Source organism: Coloeus monedula (genome assembly GCF_965178545.1).
Source record: "Coloeus monedula genome assembly, chromosome: 1".
Taxonomy (NCBI): Eukaryota; Metazoa; Chordata; class Aves; order Passeriformes; family Corvidae; genus Coloeus; species Coloeus monedula.
The window spans coordinates 126,743,348-126,766,322 of NC_138781.1; the positions used below are offsets into that span (position 1 = coordinate 126,743,348).

General features: G+C 38.9%; 1 protein-coding gene across 1 annotated transcript in view; it reads left to right on the top strand.

Moving 5' to 3' along the window:
- Positions 1-763: 763 nt before the first annotated feature.
- KCNB2 (potassium voltage-gated channel subfamily B member 2) overlaps positions 764-22,975 on the top strand; it is a gene marked incomplete at both ends in the record, with an annotated part of 165,182 nt that continues 142,970 nt past the window's right edge. The window contains one exon of the mRNA XM_082284397.1: positions 764-1,342. Coding sequence (XP_082140523.1) covers positions 764-1,342 — 579 coding nt within the window. The remainder of the gene's footprint in view (positions 1,343-22,975) is intronic.

Consider the following 22,975-nt stretch of genomic DNA (forward strand, 5'->3'; position numbering starts at 1 on the left):
AAGAGTTAGGATTCTTTTGACTCCTTTGTTAAGAAATAAATGCTGCCTGGTGCTAAAAAAATACAGCTTCTTAGGATGGTAGATGAATTGTTTGTTGAATAACATTTATCCATGAAATAATACAGCAAACTAAGACTTAAGCTGGGTCAAAGAGGGAAGAAGTTTGGTTTGGAGATTTTGATATGCTGCAATTGTTTTACTCTGTTTCAGTATCTCCCAAATTTGAATTTTTCAATAAAAGAGAGACTAGCCTCTGTCTTTACTTATAGATATCCCTACAATCTTTGCATTTGCACACCTCACACATTAAATGGTAAGTAATCAGATTAAGCTAACAGAGTTGCATCAGAAACTGATTCTTAAAAAAAGAAAAACAAACCCAAGTCCATTGTACAGATTTTCACAGCTGACTTTCACAAATACAGAAATTCCAGTGAGTTTTTCCTTTGCTTAAACATAGTGCTCTTAGCTGTTCCAGTTGTTCCAGTGGTTCTGGGTATTACCACAAAGAGTATCACTATAAAGAGGGCAAATTGCAATAATTAAACTTTCATCGGCTTATGAAAGTATGGAGAGAGAGAGGGAGGGAGAAAGAGAGAGAGAGAGATTGGGGGATGCATTGTACATGGCAATATTCTAATTTTTTTTCTTTTTTAGCTTCAGGAATGGAGCTGTCTGTCTGAAGAGGACTCTGCCCAAATATTCATAGTCTCCAAGCTCATTTTCGTACAGACTCTGGTGTTAGAACTTCATCTTTTTCAGAATGGCTGAGAAGGCTCCACCAGGGATCACCAAAAAGTCTTCAAGGTCCACCCTTTCTCTCCCTCCGGAACCAGTGGAGATCATTAGGAGCAAAGCCTGCTCGCGGAGAGTTAAAATAAATGTCGGTGGACTCAACCATGAAGTGCTGTGGAGGACTTTGGACAGACTTCCAAGGACACGATTAGGAAAGCTCAGAGACTGCAATACCCATGAATCTCTGCTAGAAGTATGTGATGACTATAATCTAAATGAAAATGAGTATTTTTTTGATCGACACCCTGGGGCTTTTACTTCCATTTTGAATTTCTACAGGACAGGGAAACTACATATGATGGAAGAAATGTGTGCTCTCTCTTTTGGCCAGGAGCTTGATTACTGGGGGATTGATGAAATATATTTAGAATCTTGCTGCCAGGCAAGATACCATCAAAAGAAAGAGCAAATGAATGAGGAACTGAGGAGAGAGGCAGAGACAATGCGAGAGAGAGAAGGGGAAGAGTTTGATAACACCTGCTGCCCAGAGAAAAGGAAGAAGCTTTGGGACTTGCTGGAGAAACCCAACTCATCTGTTGCAGCAAAGGTAGGATAAACAATAGGCTTAATACAAAGACAGTAGCAAATGGTTTCATGACCCATGCATCTGGCTTGCAGGAATCAACAACTTCCACTAAAGTATTTAGAGAAAAGAAGAATCTAAAAACCTACATATCATTAAGTGAAAACACCCAAATCTGTCCTAAATGCCACTGAAATCAGCAGAAGGAACCCTGTTGAGTTCAGTTGTTTTTAGGCAACTGTTGTACTTTGCTTTTGCTGTATGTGATCAGAAGCATCTGTGTAATTCTTAATGGACTCCATATTAAACACTTCAATGAAAATACAGCCAGATCTACTTGTTTGTTAGAAACCACCTGGTTATGAGAAACACCCTTTTCAGTATTGCTTGGCCTGTTACATGCACTGCATAGGTGGTATGTCAGTGTTTGGGAGGTTGTGCTGGATAGGCTATCAGAGTCAACAGCTGGTCTGGCATGGTTTTACTATAGCATGTTTTCTCTTATGCTACATTTTTGCAACCAAGGATTAGAGTGTTTTGTATAAAAATACTAAATATTAATGCATATATATACATGTATATATTTATATGTATGCATATTTATGTGTATACAGGTATATGTATATAAACAAGTATATATTCTATGCATTTATAGACACACACACACACAAATATATATGTGTAAAATTTATATATATTCAGTCAGAAATGAGAACAAATTCAGATGAATCCTGGTTCCAGTTCTGCTGTCTTCAAACAGGCAAGTTGGCTGAAGTCTCACTGATACAATGGAAAAGTTTACCCTTGTTGTGGAAGTGGGACTGCATGCACAGATGTTGGTACTGCTATTTAAAATAAAGATTTTCTTGCATCTTGAGGAACTTAGTTGTTCTGTTTGTGATGTGAGGCACTAATTAATGTGAGGTAAATTTTGGAAGCTCATCTCCAGTTTGAATGACTGAAAATGAAAGTGTTTGATGTTTAGGTGTTCATGTTCAGCTTAATTGTGGCTTTATTTCCTTCTGTTGCTGTTTGTTATTGGATGCAATGCTCTTGGACTAAGGTAAGTATTAAGATATGATGGTGCAATGGACAAAAAAATGAGAATTCTAGCAAAGATTTTTCTTGCAATAGCAACTCTTACTATTGAGGTACAATACACAATTTTTTAGATTTTTCATTGTGAGATACCCAACTTTTTAAGCAAGGATGTTACTTTAAAAAAAAAAAAAAAGTGCCAGATTTTAAGGTTTCCAACTGGAATAAAAGCTTATAGGAGAAAAATGAAAGTATTCAGAATATTTTAGAAAACTGCATGAATACATTTTCTGCTTCCAAGATACGTATTCTGGGCCATATGTTCCTCTCCAGGAGAAAGAGCAGAGGGGAAGCAGATGGGCATAAGTTTTGCCAAAAAGGGTTCAGGGAGGCCGTGTTACACACCGTGATCCCCTGGTGCAAGCTAACATCCATCAGCCCTCGCCAGCCCTTCTGTGACACAGCTGCTGCACTGGCTGCAGGACTCAGGGATCAGCTTCTCAGTCCTGCACGCCTTGAAACATCACCAGTGTGTTCCTGTGTTCCATAACAGACCTCTCGTGAGGGATATGGGGAGGACGGTCTCCTGTGTGAGCCACAAAGCTGAAACACACTTCACGTGACCTGGGAGATCACCTGGTTGTGGACACTGCCTCAGAAACATCCAGCAGGCAGATTTGTTTGTGAAATATTTTCTCTTTCATATATATATATATATATATATGTACAAAAACGAAGGCAGTTGCTTCTCTAGGGCTTGAGACATATGCTTAATGAGTGTTTTCCTAAGACTAGGTAGGAGTCAACACAGTAAGATGAAGCAGATGAATAAAACAAAAGTAATGTACTGATTTTTAGATTCTTTGCCTGTGACTTGCTTTCATTCATTTGCATGCTGAATAAATGCAGAAATATAGGATAGTTAAACTTGTATGAGTGCTTGCCATTCACCAAACTGTTCTTATGACTTAACAGTGCCCCATCATGAATTTGCTTAAAAGGACTTAGGCTGACTCTGAGCTTTTAAGAAAATACCCCTTTGGCCACTCCAAGCAGATTTCTCCTCAGGTTTTGCAGATGAAAGTGGTTGTTTCTTTAATTTCCCAAGATGTCTAAATAATTACTTTTTACCTTTTTATTTCCTTTTCCCCTCATCCCCTAATTTGATTCAGTGTTACAGATCTATTCCTTCTTGCTACAGGGAGTTTCACATTGCACTTGTATACATGTTGTAATGGTTTTCATTATTTCAATTACCTTTTGTCTAAGTTAGTGCCATTTGATGTGGTTTCTGTGGTTCTGGTAGCTAGAAGTCACCATAATACATGCACTCAGTTTCTCTTTCTTGTCACCTTCAGTCTGTAAATACATATATGAGCCAAATTATAGTCAGATATGCCCATGGCAACTCAGACAGCTACAGAAAGTTGGCTGAATGACATGAAGGAGAGAAAAAACACATTTGAACTTGGGTAACATAAAAAAAGACATGGTGGCATCAGTTGGATGCACTTTGAAACAGACTGCATTAAGATCTGTGGCAAGGTTTTATCTGAAGCATTTAGATAACACCTCTTTTAGATTTTTTATTTTGTGTTTGGTCAAATAAGTTGCTAGTTTGTCCTGAGACAAGAGACACAACCATCTTCTTTCCTCTGTAGGAGTAGAAAGGATGGTGGGATTTTGACAGTGGCCAGTTGGGAACCAAGTGAGGAAATACTACCATAAGCCTCTAATTCAAATATTAGCTCCCTTTTGAAGAAATGAAACCCTATGAATGTGCAAAGCTATCCTCCAAATGCTTGTTCAGTCATTCAGATCCTGTGTAGCATCCAAGCAACAGACAGGAACAGCTTGCTTTTTAATCCCTCTCACATCAAAGATTAGAAATGTGAGATAAACACTCGGATGTGATTTTGATATGTGACTGTGTCTTGCCACTTCTTGATTCTGCTAAGATCCCTTCTAGGTCTGATCCAAAGCTTACTGAATTAAGAGGGAGTCCTGCTTTGGATTAGGCATCTCAGGACAAATCCTGCACCTTTTGAGGTCAGTAAAGTTTTGCTATTGACTTCACTTACAGCAAGGTGAAACAGAGCAAGGTGAAACAGAGCAAGGTGACAGTGAATGAGCAGCAGGTATTTTACAGGATCTGTAAAATAAATAAATAGTAAATAAATAAAAAGTAAATAGGAGAAAGCAAGAAGAATGTGTGGCAAGAGATTTTGTTTAGCTAGTAAAAAAAGGAATATTATAGGTCAAGTACTGTTGCACAGTATAGGCACACTTTACTATGTGAGTTTTTTAAATTTCAGTAAATACAGATGTGCACCTCAGTCACCAATTACCATATTAGAGGCACAGCAGTTCTTGCTTAGTCCTCACCCCAGGAAAGATCTTTGTGAATTCAGTAGACGTTTCAGCTGAGGAAAACAGGATTTACCTTCATTTTCCAGTATTCTCATTCATAAGCTTTTTAAGTGGAATTACATAAATACGTCCAGAAGTCCAGCCATTTCAGACATGTACAGTGCTATGAATGAGAAGAGTGTGCTGGGATTTATGAAGGACAAGAATTTTGCATATTCTACATCCCAGAGAAGTCCTAAAGCCTGGTCCCCAAACCACAAAGTTTTGCATGAGTCTGGTATTCTCTGGTCCAGAGTAACATCTGAGTTTTTAGACCAGGCATTCATTTATACTTACTGGGTAACCAGTAGTTTGTGAAAACTGTCTTTAAAAAAGGAAGTTATTTTATTTATACTGCCAGCCTTCATTTAGTCTTTTATGTGCAGTTGCTGGACCTATAACAGCCTCCTTAGTGAAGCAGCAGCTCTGACCAACCTGTCAGTAGTATAAAAGTCCTCAGCAGATACCAGAATGAGCATTGACTTCAGTAGATGTGAACTTTGTGCAGCTGGATTACGTGTTTATGGTTCAGCACCCTGTTGAACTTGCATGTTAAGAGAGCAGCTAGCTGAGCTGACACCTATTAACTATGTCAAAGTTATATTGTTCTATGCACTGCACTCAGAATCAAAGGAGCCTTACTTTGGAATGACCATGAATCAAATGAACCCATACATGTAATGTTAATGCACGAGCTCTTCCTTTCACTATTGTTTATTGGGTCCAAAAGCCTGATCCTTTTCTCCCAGTTTTTTTAATCCTGGTGGAACTCATTTGGGCTAAATCCTAAATAAATATGGAATGTTTCTAGTGACGATGTTTTACTATAAATATAGAGTGACTGAAATAAGAAATAAGTGGAATATCCAGGAGTAACAAAGATCTTAAAGATATCTGATAGTGGTTTAATGACCTTTCATCTACAAAAGTATTTTAATTACTTTACAGTAACATTATCAACAAATGGCACTCAGATTTTTCAATTGGTATTTCATATTCCATGTTGTCCCTTTGAATACAACTAGAATGTAATTGATTGTGATTGATTCTACAGTTCTTTATTGTGCAAGTCATTCTTTCTCACATGAATATTTGCTTCAAGCTCAGTGTGACTACTAACTGATCAAGTATAAAAGGTAGTACAAAGTAATTTAAAAAATTACTAGTCAGTCACATTCTGTCCTTAAATTTTTTCATAACCCCTGTTGATGTTCATACACAGAAGGGTAAAATATTGGCCTTTGTGTTTCTGCAGTATGGGGTTTGCTTTATTTAAAGTGAAACCTGATAGGGTTGAAAGTGTTCTTTGTTAATTCTGTTTGTTTCAATGCGTGGCTGATTTGTCCTTATTTTATTTTGGTGATTTCTGTTTTTCTTGGGGTTGGTTTCCGGGCTTTTTTTTTTTTGGTTTGCATTACAAACTGTAACATGACTATTACTTCTTTGTAAAAAGCACACTAATTTATCAGCTAACTAGTGGATTGTGGATTATAGAAGGTATAATTATCCCAAGCCTAACTGGAAATTGTGAGGACTTTGTGTGCTGTATTGAGTAACTAATCTCTTATGTGAAAAAACTCCTTTGGGGGGAAAAAAAGCAGGAGCACAAAAGAGGAGCTTTAGACCACTGGTATTTATTTAGCTACAAGTGTATATGGCTAGGCTTGCCACAATGACTTGCCAAGAGAGGGCACACCTATTTTACATGAAGGATCTGATTCTTATTTTCCACAAGTCTGTCTTACGTATAATTAACACTGACTCTCATGCCTTAAACTGTGTAGAGCAGTTTAAGAGTGGTCTTAGGGTGTGTGGAAGTAAGCAGAGTCATTACACATGACCAGAACAGAACAGAGTATCATATAGGACATTTCATTATTCCTTTGCAAGTCCTTATAAATTATCTCCTGGCCTGTCACTGTTCATTCAGTGGTGAACCCTAATTAATGGTATGCTACTTGTTCCTTTTGGGTTGAAGGTAACCGTATACGCTCAAAGGACTTTAGCAAAACTTAGCTGATTGGCATGTTGTGAAGAAGAGCTATCACACATCAGCAAACTGTCTGTCAGCAGCTGAATGTTTGCATGAAGATCTTAAAGTGTTCATGTGAAAGAAATACATTTGGTTACGTTCGCATCCTTCATGTTATACGAACAAAATGCTTTTCTTGCCAATGTCCTCTTCTTAGTTTAGGTTTACACATTCTGTGTCATCCAGATTTTGTGACTATTTCTCCACACAAAGCTTATACCTCATGTGCTTTGCCATCTAATTGTAGACCAAGGATGAAGATGATACAGAATTAACACTGTATCTTTTTTAAAGTGAGAGGAACAGCTTTTGTGTTAGTTTAATTCCCACAAGTTTTTGTATTATATATCCTATACCTCAGGGCATGATATTAATTGGAGATAAGTGTTCTTTTCTAGCTGATATGTGGCTTGAGCTTCTGTTTGACCTCTGGTTTCAATTTATTTTTGGGGGTGATCTTGTCACAAAGCTTTTTCCAAATGGATTACCAGGAATAATATCATTTACATTGTCACTCCCAATACATTATAGAAATTTGTCTGCTGAAAATAAGTTATGGTAAAGCACAGAGAATGGTCACTGGTAATAAATAAGTATCTTCATCTCACAATTGTTTCTGCTGAGGACACTCATTACCATTCTGTGCTTTTAAGGTGAAGTTATTTCTTGTGCCAAATGATAAAGTCAGTCAATGTGACTGTAAGACAAGGAGATTATATTGGATCCTAGTCATTCATATTTAATAACTCAAGTGTTTTAATGTCTTGAAAGATAAGTGAATTTATTGCTTTTTCAATAGATATTATATCAAGGAACAAAGAAGACTGGCAGTAGTTAATTGATTTTGTTTGAAGAACTTATGTATGCTCACTGCTGAGCTGGTCATTAAAAGATTATTTACCTTCTTTATACTTCTTATATGAAGTATCATGTAACCCATGATTCAGCAATTTTGGTCAGTTTAAGTGTCATGGAAATACAGCTACCATCTGATCTGTCTTCTCTGGAGGTGTTTAGGACCTCAGTTACATACGGGTTCCCTCCAGCCCTGAGATTTTATCAGCGGTGTGCAAACTTATTAAAAAACCTCACTAAAAACTACTGTTGGAATCAGTAGAACGTCCTTTGAACCGATCTGCTTATTATTGGCACTTAATTCTCAGTAAAACAGATGCAGAAGTTGTGAAAGCAGTGCCAAGGGCAAAGCTGCAGTGACTCATATTCAGGCAGTCCATCACTGGCATCAAGCACTGGCACTAGGGAATATCCCTATTCCATGTATGAACAGAGGGGCGAGAACTTTACTTCTGTAGCTGTGATAAGGGGCTTCACTGACTCTGGTTTTATGGTTACATTAAGGAAAATCAAAGGGGATTCGTGATGAGTCTGGTTAAAGGGGGAAAAAGGCAATAATAATCATTTTAAAAATTGGAGAAATCCATGTTTCATATTTGGTAACAAGATCTAATTGGTAACATTTTGCAAAACAAAGTTTTAAAGTAATGAATAGAATGTGCCTGCGCTTGTGACACCATTCACAGAATCACACAGTAGCTCTTGTGTCGGAGTCTCCTCCCTCCTCACTCTTGCACAGAGAAACCTACTAGGATTTGGAATATATGATATTACAGTGATTTACCAGCAGGTACAATCTGCATGAGAACAGCTATCCTTTGCCATAATGAATAGAAAGCATTATTCCAATTTTGCCCAGCACTTTGTGTCCTTAATTCAGGAGAGCAATTTTACTCTTCAACAACAGCTTCTTTTACCACTGATCATATCCTTTTTTTATGCTGTTGCCATCTATTGAGTATAGAGTAGCATCACTGGCATATATCTTTTAAAATATGTACTGCAGTATTTCTGGTTAGGAGGGTGATGTTTTGGGCATTACAGCATGCCCCCTGCAAAATCAGAGGCATCTCACGAGCTGGATTTTCAGCTGTGACATGTCACTTAAGCTGTGTAATGCTTGAGTGGACAGACCAGGCTGTTGTGCCCTTCCCTTCACCCAGAGGCAGATCATATGTCCTAAAAATGTTGCATTTCCGTTCCATGTTTTTATAAGCAGCTGCCAGTGTATTGTTTTCTCTCACATAAGATGTTTGGAAGGAATCAGATGTCAGAGAGATGCACTAGTAAATTAAATGATGAAGCATTATCCAGACCAAATCTATGGGATGCAAAGGGCTGCATCTTATTGTCTAGATAAACAGGCTCTGTCTGGCTTTTAGAGCTGAGAGGCAAAACAAATCTATATGTTCCCCTGCAAACTGGCCTTTGTTTGGGTCTCTGATTTTGTTGCACAATGTAAAAGAACAAAGAATTGCTCCCAAGTGACTGGGAAGCCAAACAAACTGTTGCATGTTATTTATTTCAGGAAAAAAATGTGGTACTTATCATGACATATGGCAGACTCATGAGTTTTCTATTTGATGAAGATATGTGAATATTTGACGCATAGTACTAAACCCCAGGTCCTTTGGGGAAATATTGAAAACAAGCTAGTGGCACAGCTGTTTCAAAGTGACTTTGAGATTCAAACAGTATCCCAGCACAGTCTTTATATGAAGCTGCCACAGTCTGCTCTTAACATGCCTTGGTTGTTCTCTTTTCGGAGAAGCATGCAATAGGGCCAGGGTTTCAGGTGGGATAAGTGCATTAGATTTGCACTGGGTGGGACTCAGAAAACAGTTCTACATTTTAAGTCATCTATAAGCATGCAGTATCCTTTCCACATGAGTGTTATGGCATTATGAGTGAGTCAATACCTGTACTCCACATACCATACCTGAGACAGCTCTTCTAGTGTTTTGGAGCAGCAGTGGGAGGAGGCAAGTTGTCTTTGAAGAGCATGCTTACTTTGGCACTGTAACCCTTAAGTCTGAATATTACCAACTAGACTTTATTTCCAAAATGAGTGTTTGGGTTTGTGGGGGCTTATCCTATGTATATACTATGTGTAAGTATATACAATATTGACAGCTGAGCCTTTAAAAAAAAAAAAAAATATGCTCACAGTATTGCACATTCAGAAGATGTGTGAGATGGCTGAAGCAATCAGAGCAGTGGTTTTCTTTCAGTATGTAAGTGCCTACAAACTGCCTGAATTATATTCACTGAATTTTCAAATCATCGTGTAGCTACTTGTAATAAATATTCATACAGGATTTCTTCTAAAATGCAGGGGAAGACAGGAGCCATGGGATGCAAACCTGAAGTCTGAGGAAATTTTTATCTGAATGGCAGGGTGAACTCCTGAGTTTGGTGTTAACTGATCTCTGAGGCTCAAGCTCATTCCTCACTGAAAATCTTTTATGCCTGCTGCTTTTGGGAAATGATGTTGTGCTCCCCTAAGCTCCTGCCTAAAAACTAGAGCTTCACCAAACTAATAAAAAAACCTTCCAAGATTTTCTAAGCTATTCTCTCCTAGTCCTAGTCTCTATTTCAGAGGCTAGGTAAGGTGATTGAAAGTCCAAAAGGAGCAAAGTTCTTCACAAAACAGCTCTTAAAGGGGGAATTTTCCTTTCCAAGGCAGCAGTTTCGTTGTGGAACACTGGGGCACATTTGTTATCCAGGGTTCAGTATCTTCAGTCATCTTTCACTGGGTCCCTCCTGATGCAACCACAAGGGTTAGACATTGCTTTAAATAGCTCAGGTATGGCACAGGCCAGAGCTATCCCAAGGACAGCCAAGTTGCAGTGACAGTTTCAGGTATCACTGGCCACTTGCAGAATGCCCCCTTGGAAGGGATTGCTGCTGACATGCTTTGGGACAGTAAAGCTTGCTGTGATTTCATGTAATCTCGGGAATGGTATTTTTGGCTAACTCCTGAGATGGTTCCATTTTTTGTATTCTTTCAATCAGTTGGATTTTGGTGACAGACAAAAATAACATCAAGCTTTGTTTACAAACTCACATTCACAGAGTTTCTACCCCAAGCACTGTAGCCTCCTTTTGGATTGCTTACTGAAGTATCTTTGGGTGACCTGTCTATTCTGTTTTACTGAAGTATCTACCAGAGTGTTTGGCTTTGGGGGAGGTTTTTCTGAAGAACAGTGGATATTGCTAAAATAAGGTAGGTAAGGCAGTTCTTTTTCAGACTGATAAATGTGTTACAGGCTTATTCTGAGAAGAACTGGGAACTCATTTCCATTTCTATTACTTTCACTAAGCTTTTGTATTTTCATATATTGTCTTTTAAAAATTTTGATATAAATTCTTTTGTGGAATTAAATGACATTTGAAAAAACTGTTTCAAAAGTATCTTGGTCTGTGCTCTGTGTATGTATGCATACAGCTACATTTTGTGAGATGATAGCACAGAAAAATTTTGTTAGTGCCCCTGAATTCAGTCGTAACACTGACTTCAAAGTTCTTCAGGACATTGCTTCCAGCATTTAGCACAAAAGGTGAAATACGTAATATGGAAAGAGTACATAGGTATGAGGCCGGTCCTGTTTCACTGAACCCTACAGCCTTTTTTAAAAATTGAAGTAGAATGGACAGATGACTGAGATCAATCTTAATACATGCTTCAGTGAACCTGATACTAATTTATTGTAATCTGAATTTTAGATTGATATATTTTTCTGCCTGATGGTGAGGTTGGTGTTCATGGATTTAATTCTAAACTACATATGAAAAAATTTACTCAAAATGCTGTGGGTGCTCCAGTAATAGTGAAATGGTGAATAATTCCTCTTAGCTTTTCAGTGTTTTTTCAGTCTGTTGAATTTAGGAAGAATCAACACAATTTGCTACGTACTTGTATGCGTAGTTTTGGATGAAATAAGTGTTGAAGAGAGGGTCTTTTAATTAGAGTAGCTGACAGAGATGAGAGCTCTTGGACTGAAAAATAATTTGCTTGATGAGCGTATTACAGAGGGAGTAGATGGGGGATAGATGTTCTCTTTTGGAAGCATTCTTAGTACTTGTTAACATGGAATGGTGGGACAAGTCTTATTACAATATTGTGTAACTGATGTTAGCAATGTCTGTGTGAAGAATAAGCTCTTCTGAAATATTCGTCTTTTATGAAAGCAAATTAATTTCCTTTGATGATGATGAGATGCTTTCATGGTGAGAGCTGCTATGTCTGACTCACAGGTGTCCCCTCTCAGACTGATTTCTGTTGTTAATTGAAAATATTTTTTTTAGTTTTGGCGGGTATGAAATTGAAAGGAAAAACCTAATCTTAGAAATATCCATTATGGCACTGAATCTCTGCTGACGTGTCTGACACATTTCAGCAATAATGCATTCACATTAGTGTAACTTCAGCATTTATAAATCCAGCATCAGTTTCCTCTCTAACTGGATTTAAAACCAAAACCCAACCCCTACCTAAGCCCATGTTCCTGAGAAGGAGGCTGTGTGTGACAGAGAAGTGGTTAAGAGATCGCAGTTACCAGCGGGGTTTTGCTGCTGCCAGTCTTCCATGGAGGCATCCTTCCCCAGGGCTTTACTGGAAAGGCAGGGTGCAGCTGGAAAGGGCACGGTGCAGGCACAGATGTCTCCTGCTTGTGAAGTCAAGCTGAAAGCCAGCGTGCAAACAGCAGGAGAACTCCGGTCCCTGCGAGCAGGAGGCACAACTGCAAATCTCTGTGATGCCTTTGCCCCTTCCGTTTTTAAAAAGGAAGATGGGAAGAAAACCTTCAAGAGCTCTGAACCTTTTCTTGTATTTCAGTTGCAAAGGAGTGATATCCCTTAGGAGCTAGGCTGAACTCAAGTGTGGTCCTGCAAGGAGGAGCAATGCAAAGGCACGTGCTAATCGTGGATCCCTGTGGCAGATCAGTTTGCTGCAGGAGCACACGTGGCAGCGGTTCCTTGTTCCAACCATGTAACGATGGACGGAGGAACAGTTCTTCAGTGCTGTGCCATAGACAAACATCACCTCTGGGCACAGAAGTTATACTGAACCTGCAGAGAGGTACATAAGTAAAACTCAAACGAAGAATGGAGATTTTTAACTGGATTTCTCCTTTTCCTTTCCCACCCATCTAAAACTAGTTTTCTTTTCCTATTATGCATGTGTGAAGGAGTCAATCAGAAGTCAAGCAAGTCGTTCTGTTTTCTTTAGGTCTAAACAGAAGAATCTCACAACATTTTTACATTTTTGCTTAATGCTTATTTTTTAATATCACCATAACTATTGTTTTAAAACTTCTGTAGAATGCAACCTTCTCCAGAGGGATGTTCACCTGAGTCATGTGAGATCTCCTTGTTTATAGAAGAAGGGCAACCAACAATTGGCTCTGGTGTGCACTGATTTAACACTGATCTAGAGCATAAGAGAAAAAGAAGGTGCATTTCTCTGTGGATGAAAAATGCTGATAAATTTATTCACTGATGTCAAAGACTTTGGCATTCATTGTTTGGTCAGTTGTCATAGATAAGGTAGAAATCCTAGGCTTAAGGGTACAATTTTGAAACACAGTTGTTAAAGGAGATTTACAGTACTCTAAAAAAATGGGAGTAAGATAATAGATCAAAATGAACATATAAAGCCCAGAGCCAGGTTGTATCTGAACTGCAAAAGCAGTCTTTTCTTCCCCTTCCACACAAGATCTGTAGTCCCAAGTTGTGCAAGTGCACACTGGTTCTTCTGCACAATAGTGTGTATCTCCATACTGTCCTTTGACCATAAGAAACCCTCAAGGCCACCAGGCTTGGTGATAATGAGAGCTCAGCCTCTGCACTGCAGCTGGTGCTTCATGAAGCCTCACCAGAGAACAGCACTGGGCAAGTGGAGGGCTCTGCACAAGGCCTCACTTTGGGGGAAGCTGGGCTGCAGCCTGTTTTGGGGACAAGCGGCTTTGGGGACAGAGCAGAGTCTCTGGCTGGCTTATTGTGGGTCAAAGGCAGAAAATCTGTATCAGGAGCAAGATGCATTTTAGCTGGAATAACACATGCCATTTAGATAATTAAATTGAAACCTGTATAAGTAACCTAATGTCAGCTGCACAGCTGACTTTATTTCTTATGGTAAGGATGCATAAAAAACCCCCAAAAAACCAGGCAGTCCAAGTCACCAGATAATTTCCCTAAGGCTAGAAGAGATCATCAGAAAAGAAGACCAAGGACAAGGTAGGGAATAAGAGAAATATAATCACCAAGTATCTACATGTGTTGAAATCCTAATGCATATTAGGGTTTTCGTTCCTGAAAGCCATGGCATTATTACTCCTTTCTTTTTTAAAATCCTTAGCATGATATCTCAAATAACATTTGTTTCTACTGCCAGACCTTTCAGTCAAAGTAGTGGCCATACAAAGGCTCCTCAGTTTGCCATTTCTTAATTCATAGCAAGGAACTTTAGTCTAGTGACAGCCATCTCCAGAGAGAGGAGGTCTGACTAATCTACTTGTGAGTGAGAGTATTCCTTCTGTGAAAGCAAAGCAGTGTTTTCTCCAACTGTGTAGGTCAGAATTTTAAACTAAGCTGGGGACAGCTGTTCCCGCCTGTTTACTGACAGCTTCTCTGCGTGTGTGTTGGGTGTACACATACAAAAATTACCGTGCAAAGGGAGGTGCTGTGCTCAGTCACACCAGCATGTCACCACACCAACCCAAAACTGAGGCTCCCCAGGGAGGGGTATACATTGTGCTTGAGAATATTCTCAGCTTTTTTGTTGTGTAAATCACTTCTAGTAAAGATTTAGTGCCACAAGCTTACCTCTGGAGTGAAAATGCATCTATTAAAGAAAGCAGGAGCATTCCGTTGTATGTGAGGAGCAAAGCTAATGAGCCTTGCTTACAAATTAAATGCAGACAAGTAGATGTATGTTCTCATCTGTCCCTAATGTCATTGTTTTAGTACCGAGTTCCTTGTAATATTGAAGTGTTCTGAGATTTACAATCACTTGACAGAGCAGAGAAGCCCTGTTGTACAAATGTGGACCTGAGGTTCACTGCATCTGCTTTAAGGTTCCCCAGAAAGTGACGAAGTGGGAAGCTGGATCCAGATCTTTCATGTCTTATACAGCCCCCTTCATCTGGAACACCTTTTCTTTCTGTGGAAATTTGGTCTTAAATATTTTAGATTTAGAGCAGGTAGAGTTTATCCTCCCATACCATTAGCAATTAAATATTATTCTCATCTAATAATGCTGGCAGAGATTTAAAAGCTTACAAGCCTAAGAGACTCAGCTGCCTTGTTTCTACTCCTTTTAATGGAAAATAAGCTATTTTAGCAAATTTATTGTGGGTGTGTCCATGTAATGGTGTTAATGTCCATGTAATGTTGTTCATGTCAGTCGGTCCCAGAGTCTTTTGACATGTTTAGTTCAGTGCTGTAGTTTAGAAGAAAATTTCTAAATTACTCTATTCTTACAGAATGTAACTACTACTTATTATAGTAACCATTTGCCTTTGATCAGATTTCTACAGTGTAGCTTGAAAAGTGAATTAATATTTAATTTCAGTCAATATAAAAGACTTTGTGGGTGGAAAAACAAAAATAAATGCTAGGAGCTGAGATAAAAGAGTAAGAAAGTCTTCAAATGCATCCAGATTTTGCTTTGGATATTTATCCATAGTCATTGATTCTTAATACCAACCTGGTCTTTCAGCTTTGGTAAACGAATATTAAATATCTCCTATGAGATGCTGCAATTGGCCTGCACTTCCAGTACACTTTGGAAAACTAGAGTTTATAGTGGGTACAGGCAGCTTCCTCCAGATTCTGAAATGGGTTGCAGGGCAAAAATTGCTAAATTAATTCCAGCTGCTCTAGCCCAGGACTGGCAGCTAGATTGTTTGATCACCCTTTGGTGCTGCTGTCATATTAATTCACCTTGGTAAGAGGCAAAAATTATTAACTTGGTTGCAGGGCCACGCTGACAGCCTCATTGTTGCTGTGCATTGTGGAGGCACCAGCACCCTCAGGGATACTTGATTTCTCCATGAAGTTCCATCATAGGAGTTCTGTGTCTTCCAAATTTTTTTAGCATGTTGTAAAAGAGAAGAAACACAGTTTATTGCAAGTAGACAAGGGAAGGACTAAGGCTGTTGTGTATTCAGTCAAGACAACAGTTTTGACATTCAGTGCAGTAAATAACTTGTTGGACCTGTCCTGCAGCTGCTGTCTGAATGGAGACATTTCTTTCCTATTCCCTGTGACTCGTGCTCACAATTCATCTTCATTACACTAGAGCTGCAACAGGCAGTAGAGAACTGCTGTGTGCTATCCCAGAGACCTCACAAGCTGAGCAGGTGATGGAGAGGAGGGGGGAAAACCTGGATGCAGCAAATGGCATGGAGCAGCAACATGGTACAGTAGTTGGTGCCACTGGAGCACTCCAGCTGGGCTGCTGAAGGGTTTCATCATGCCGGGCATTTTCTTAGACAACGTGTATAAATCTTCTGTGAATTAACTTTTCTTCATTTTTTCCTTACCTGGTTCCAATTTCTTGCTCCTGTATGGCTCAGAAAATGTCTGAACTGGGCATTCTGAAAGACAGAATTGATGTGGGAGGTAAACTTAGATAAAGTCTTCACTTAACATGATTTAGTTATTCCTCTGTATCACAAAAAAGTTAACTGAAGACTTTATAAAAATTAGATGTGTTTCAGAGCTTTGATGGAAAGAAATCCTGTAATATAAAGGTCCAAGGTGTGTATGAATGACAGAGGAAGTTTCCCACTGGAGTAAAATTCCTATACTTTACGAGTGAAGAGCTCAGACTATCAGGAAGAACCCACAATCCCTGATCTAAACAGAAAGAATGAAACCCTATAGCTCTTCTATCTGCTGCTCCACCTGGGTCCAGACAGGGATTGTGGAAAGCTGAAGATAATCAAGCAGACGGCAAATACAAAAAACACATGCTAAGGTGTGATATAAAGAGCAAATGTTTAGACCTTATGAGATACTCCCTTTTGTACTCTTTCCCTGGCATTGGGTGCTTCCTAGATAAAGATAAAGAGTTGGGAGAGTTGTTGCTGTGCCCTAGCATGGACATTTTCATCTATGGGAAAACTCATAACTCCTTTTTCACATCCCCACCACTGCATGGTGGTGGGAGTTTTCTGAGTGAGAGGGCACTGCTGGGTGCATTTTGTGTATTTGAAGGTCAAATGACCCCTTAGCTGAGGTGTGTGTTTGCTTACTTGTTCCTGGTAAACAGTGCTATTTCCCTTGATTGAGTTTGTTTAGTAAGTCTGTGTCCTTGTGCTGTTCATACCCAAAGAGTTGATCAAACAAGGTGTGTGACTGTAAGGGCTCCTTGTCACTCTGCAGCCTGAAGGGGCTGAATTGCCCTGCCCAACTCCGAGGTGAAGTTAATTAGCAGAAATGTAGTTATGAAAAGACACCCATGGGAAATGTCAAGAAAAATGGAACATGTGTGCCTCCCTGCCTCTGCACATGACAGCAGCTCCCCTTGTTCCAAGGTCTGTGACAAAGCGCAGCTGGAATCCGTGTCCAACACTGCAGAAGGTGATGCTGCTCCGCTCCTGGACAGCTGGTTACCGTCTCCTCCACACTGTTGGATCCACACAAGATAATGTTGTTTTTCTTCAGTAAAGCCAGGTTTTGATCTTTTGAGTCTGCTGCATTTTCAGGGCTTTGTTTTTGTTGCGTTTTGTTGTTTTGGGAATTTTTGTGGCTTGAAAGCATTTAACTACTAGGCTTTCTCAAGGCCAGAATATGTTGGCATTGAGAAATAAAGGAGAATGGTTTTTTTCTTTTGAGTGCTAGTGTGAATCACTGGCAAATAGCAAAGAAATGAGCCTTCATTAATCATAGTCCTTGTGCAAAGCAAATATTGAGCAAGCGCATGCTAGGGAGCGTCTTACGTCAGCTCTGCTTTCAGACAAGGCTGATATGGAAGCCTTCTTTGTTGCACTGTGCAGTAGTGCTTGTTCTGTCCTACAGATGCAGATTTTATTAGGGATTAGCTAACCACCAAGATTCCTTTGGAAGGCGATTACCCCTTTGCTTCCACCCCTGCAGTTTCTCAGACAGATGGATACAGTCTGACAACCATGGAGAACTAGTTGAAGCCTGGAGAGTATGTGACAGTCCAGTAATTGCCCCCCTCATTCCCTGTACCCGGAGGTACACCTCACAGTTTTCAAAATCTTTTCATCAATAAAACTTGTATTTTTTTTACTTTACTTAGAATATGATAAATCCTTTGAGTAAAAATTGGGCAACAGTTGAAATACTGTAAGGAGAACTTGTATTTTTCATATCTGAATTCTTGTGCTTCGAATTTTTGGCACTGATGTAATAAAAATTCTCTTTCAGAAGTCTAGAGATAATGAAATATGGCAGTGGTTAGAGAACTTCATTATATACTGAGGGAAGAAAAGACAGTATGTGATTAGGAAATCTGCTAAAGAAAAATAATCTCAGTTGTTTGTCCTTTAGAATCAAATGTTTGGTGAAAATTTTAGTCCTTGTATAGAGATTTTTAGAAGGGTTAGTAAGGGAATATTTACTACCCAGTAGACTTAAGGATTTTACTGCAATGAAATAAAAATCAAGGTATCAATCTAAAAAAGAAAATAAATGTTTTTACCTTTATTTTACGGCATTTAAGAAATGTCACTTGACACAATATGTGGTGGTTTGGTTTCTCTAACAATAGGAAATAGGACAATCTGTGTGAGAGAAAATCTTATGGTGTCTGGCTCTTTAGTCTACAACTTGTGCAAATAAAAGGGGAATCAAAAGAGCATTTCAAGTGTCAGCAGCTCAAGTGATGGGAGTGATCTCATTCACCAGTATTTTGCAATCTTACAATGCCCATAGTCATTATATAGAGCCAAAAATGAGATTCTACATATAATTTCTGAACACAAAAGAGCTATAGGAGGCATGAGAGGTTTCCTACAGCAACACCAGAAGTAGAGTAGTAACACACTCTCAGTTCTGCAGCTTTTGGGTGGGTGACCTGACCAGCACCCTGATCTGCCTCTCACTGGTGGGCCCCTGAGCCCCAGCCCAGGAGACAAGAGACAGCCCTGCCCTGACACAAGCCCTGTGTTCCCTTTGTGTCCAGCTTTCAAACCATGAGTGAATGCTGTCTTTTTACACATATGTTTATGTATATATATATATGTCTGTGTTTGTATGTGTGTATATGTATATATTCCGATATAATCCTTGTCAGCAGTTTCTAGCACTTATCTTATGGATAAGAAGAAAAAACATAAGCAATTCTTTCAGAAATGTTTTTAACATAAATCCCAAGGTGTCCCACTTTGTAATACTTCTTCCGTAAGTGCTTCGTAGCTGAACTCCTGTTACTCAAGTTTTTCAGTTGCTGCTGAAATAGAATTATGTAGAGGGAGTGTTTTTTCCAAGGTTTGTTTTTTATTCACTTGTAAAAAAATGTAAAGAATAGCAGGGAAGAGGAGAACCATCTAAACTCACCCTGAAGTGTTTTACATTAATTGAATTTTACTTAGGTGTCAAAATCTTTCAGGTACTGATTTTGAGGCATTCCAGGCATTTTAGAAAAGTTGACTTGGTTGGATTACTCTGCAATATTGCTAAATGCAAAGTCTGCAGCAGCCTAAGATTGAATTCAGCCCTCCTTCATGTCAGTAGGGGTCTTTATATTTGGAGCTGAACTGGCTCTTCAGACACAGTCCTGTTGCAAGAGAGCTAAGGATTCATCCTGTTTGCCTCCAGCAACCAAACCAAGGTGCCTGAATCAGTAGTCTGGTTGCCTCCAGCTCTGTCTCATAGACAGGAAAAACAGAGGCTCAGTGGGATTAAGAGAAGCCTTAGGTAACATGTCCTTCTCCACTGACTGTAGGAGAAATTCAAGTCTCAGGTAGGCACCTTCATTCAGCAGGATGGACCTCAGGCAGAGCACCTGCATGGCATGGGTAAGGATCTGCAAAGTTGTCTTCCAGCATCATCAAATACAGCTCTCCAAAGCTTAAAAGCAGCATGCTTGACTTCACCAGTGGGAGGAGAAAGGGGAGGCAAAACAGGTTTTGTTGTCCTGCTCCACATTTACTGCATTAGCTCAAACAACCTTTAAATTTTCTCATCCCGTGAGGCAGCAAGGTCAGTTTGCTGCATAGCTTCTCACCTTCTCTTCTGTTTGGATGGAAGCTGAAGCTTTTCCAAAATGCTGACAGGAAATAGCTTGATTTGGCACAAAGCTTTGAGAGTTCTTTGCAAACATCTTCAGTTTGTTCTGCAAAGAAACTGGAGTATCCCGAAGATAGCCATCATCTAATGTGCTACAATGTTTTACGTAAGCACCCAGCAGTGAACAAACTCTGCTCCACAGAAATGTAGCCAGGTATCAGAACACAGCAAAAGCAATGCCTTGGTTTTTGGTTTTTTGTTTTTTAAATTTTAAACTGTCCTTTCCATCTGAAGAAAAAGTTTGCAGCTAGTCACACGAAGTTCCTTCTTGCCAGCTGCAGCATTATAATGCTAAAGCAGTAAATGTGGTGACGTACAAACAACACGTCACTTCTTAGAAACTGACACTTCTTAGAAACTGTCTACAAAACTATGACAATGAATATAAAATTTCATTATCACATTGCCTACAGAATCAATAGGGAATACCTTCTTCTTTCATCCTGTTATGTTACTTGTTATTTTGTACATGTTGTTAGTATGCTAAATTTTAAGAGATAACTTGCAGTTAAGCATGTACCTAACTGCAAGTCATCTCTTAAAATTTAGCATTTGACTACAGTGATTGGTTTGGTGAAACAGAGATGAGATACAGCACTTTTTGTAATCCAAACTCCGTTCTATTGATAGTTTCATACAGATGTGATAGATTTTGTAATTCATCTGTCTTTAAGATAAAATTCCAGTTTCAAAGAACTAACCCAGAATATGTTGAATTCTAATCAGGAGAATAGCACTGGTCTTAAATGGTCTTTGTAGGAACAGAAATAGAAAATAATTCAAAAATGTTTTTACCACACCATGGAGAAAATTAGAACAAAGATATTGTGGCAATGCCATAAAATATAAGTTATGCCTAAGGGACAAAATTCCAAAATGCATTCTCATATATATACTAATGCTCTCTGATAAGACTAGTGACCACATAGCCTGGTCATTTTTCCAGTGCCTTATTTCTATCACGAATGTAATATTCAAGCTTTCTGTTGTGCAGTCAGATTAGGAAATGAATCTGCCCTATCCAGAAGTAGCTAGTAGGGTATTTTTATAGATCAAAGCATGTGCTGGCAATGAAAATAATAGTTTCTTCTCCTCAGTTATTACTCAAAAAATACATTGCAAGTACACTATGTAAGCAGCACACCTACATGCTGTTGTTGCTGATCATGGCTTTTCTCAAAGCTCCTTGTCACAGCTGATGCAGAACTTTAAATACTGAGAGTACAGAGAGGTCCTCCATCCCCTGAGGTGTTTGACTTTGTTTCAGTGACACAGTCTGAAATTAAACTGGTATAGTTAATTGATTTTTGGGGGGTTTGTTTTGTTTTTTTTCTGAGTATCTCACTAATGGTTTACAATGCTGCATTGTAGGGGAGGAAGCAGAAGCTTTTGGCATTGGCCATCTGAGGGTTTGCTGACAGGAATAATAAGGTAGCTCAGAGCATGCTGGAGTGCTGGTGGGATAGTCCACAAATCACTTTTGACTGCTTCAAGCTGGAGCCAAATGTTTCATATTTACATCATATTCATCTGTGGAGAATTAATCTGGTACTCCAGAAGGGTGGAAACTGCTTAAGAATCTGTTCCACGGGGTCCCAAACTGCCAATACTGTGGATGTCATACTTCCAGGAATAAAAGCATATGTGCTCATTTTTAATTCAGTCTCTAAATATGCCTTCTGCTGTGAGAATAGCTTGCTAGTCTGCATAAACTTTTCTATTGCTGTTTCTGTTGAGCAAGATAGGGGCAGACAGTGCTTTATATTTTTCTCAGTTGTACCCCATTGCTATAATTTTATTAGCTTTGAGATTGTTCAGATCAGATGTAGTCTCAGGACTTAACACTTGTGTATTGAACTGGCAGTATGAAGAACATGAAAGAAAAGATTTCACTCCAACTTGAAAACCTGGGTCTGCTCCTCTTGTTGAGGAAAAAAATTACTGTGCTAAGGGAAACAACAGAATAGTGGATAGAGATCAAAGAGCACGTGACAGAAGGAAGAACAGCAAATGTTTTGACAGCTGAAAAATCCCAGAAATTGTATCTTTTTCTGATTCTGGACAAACCTAGAATTTACTGCATTTTGCAAGTTGTCTTGCTCATGGCTCTTCTGACTAGATCAGGACTGAAACGAAGTGCATTGTTCTGACCATGTACAGTAAAAGATAGGTCCAGGGAACTGAATCACTGAATCAGAGATAGACTCTTAGTTGAGGACTGAAATTCCTATTGTGGCTAAAAACAGTTAAGCTAGATTTTGACTTGGGCAGAAATGGAGCCAGTTCGAGTCCAAAATGTTAAATGAGAGGAAATACTGACTTCCTGCCAAAGTTTTGTGCAAGGAAATCTAATTAGTCCCACAGGGCTTGCCTTGTTAATTTTACTGAAAAGCCATTATCATGAGCATAGACATGAACACACCTGTAGGTGTGTAAAAAAAAGATGCACAGCTGTTGTTTGCCTACTTAGTTAATAATTTAATGGAAAAAAAAAGCAAGTAACCACTGTATCTGGTCTACTCTGGCTTTATATTGGCTGAAAGAAAATGGAGAAATTATATAGAATAAGGAGAAAGTAGGGCTTTACTAATCCAGAATTGGCTCCATAATGGAGTCTTGCTGTAATCCGGCTTTTAGATGAATGATTTCTGTTTATATGCTCTCTGGGATAATAGTTGCTTTTGCTTTTGTAAGATGTCAGCCAGCCTCTTGAGAATTTCTGAAAACTTTCTTACATCCTTTAAATATTCTTTTAAGAATTTGGCACAGGTGTTTGAGCAAATGAAAAGAGCAAGCAGTTTTCCTTAGGCTCATGACTTATCCTTAAGGCTGTTTAAGGGTCATCATCATGGATTTGTGTCACAGTTCAAACCAATTTGCTTATGATAGATCTTGAAAATAGGATATGAGGCTTACAGATAGACATATCAGGGGAGTGAGAAAGTTCTTTGATTTTTCAGGATGATGGGAAATAGGCATCTGAAGGAAATGGAAATATTTTGCATTACATTTTAATATTATTTTGCACTGTTTTTTATATAATGAGCTTACTGCAAGAG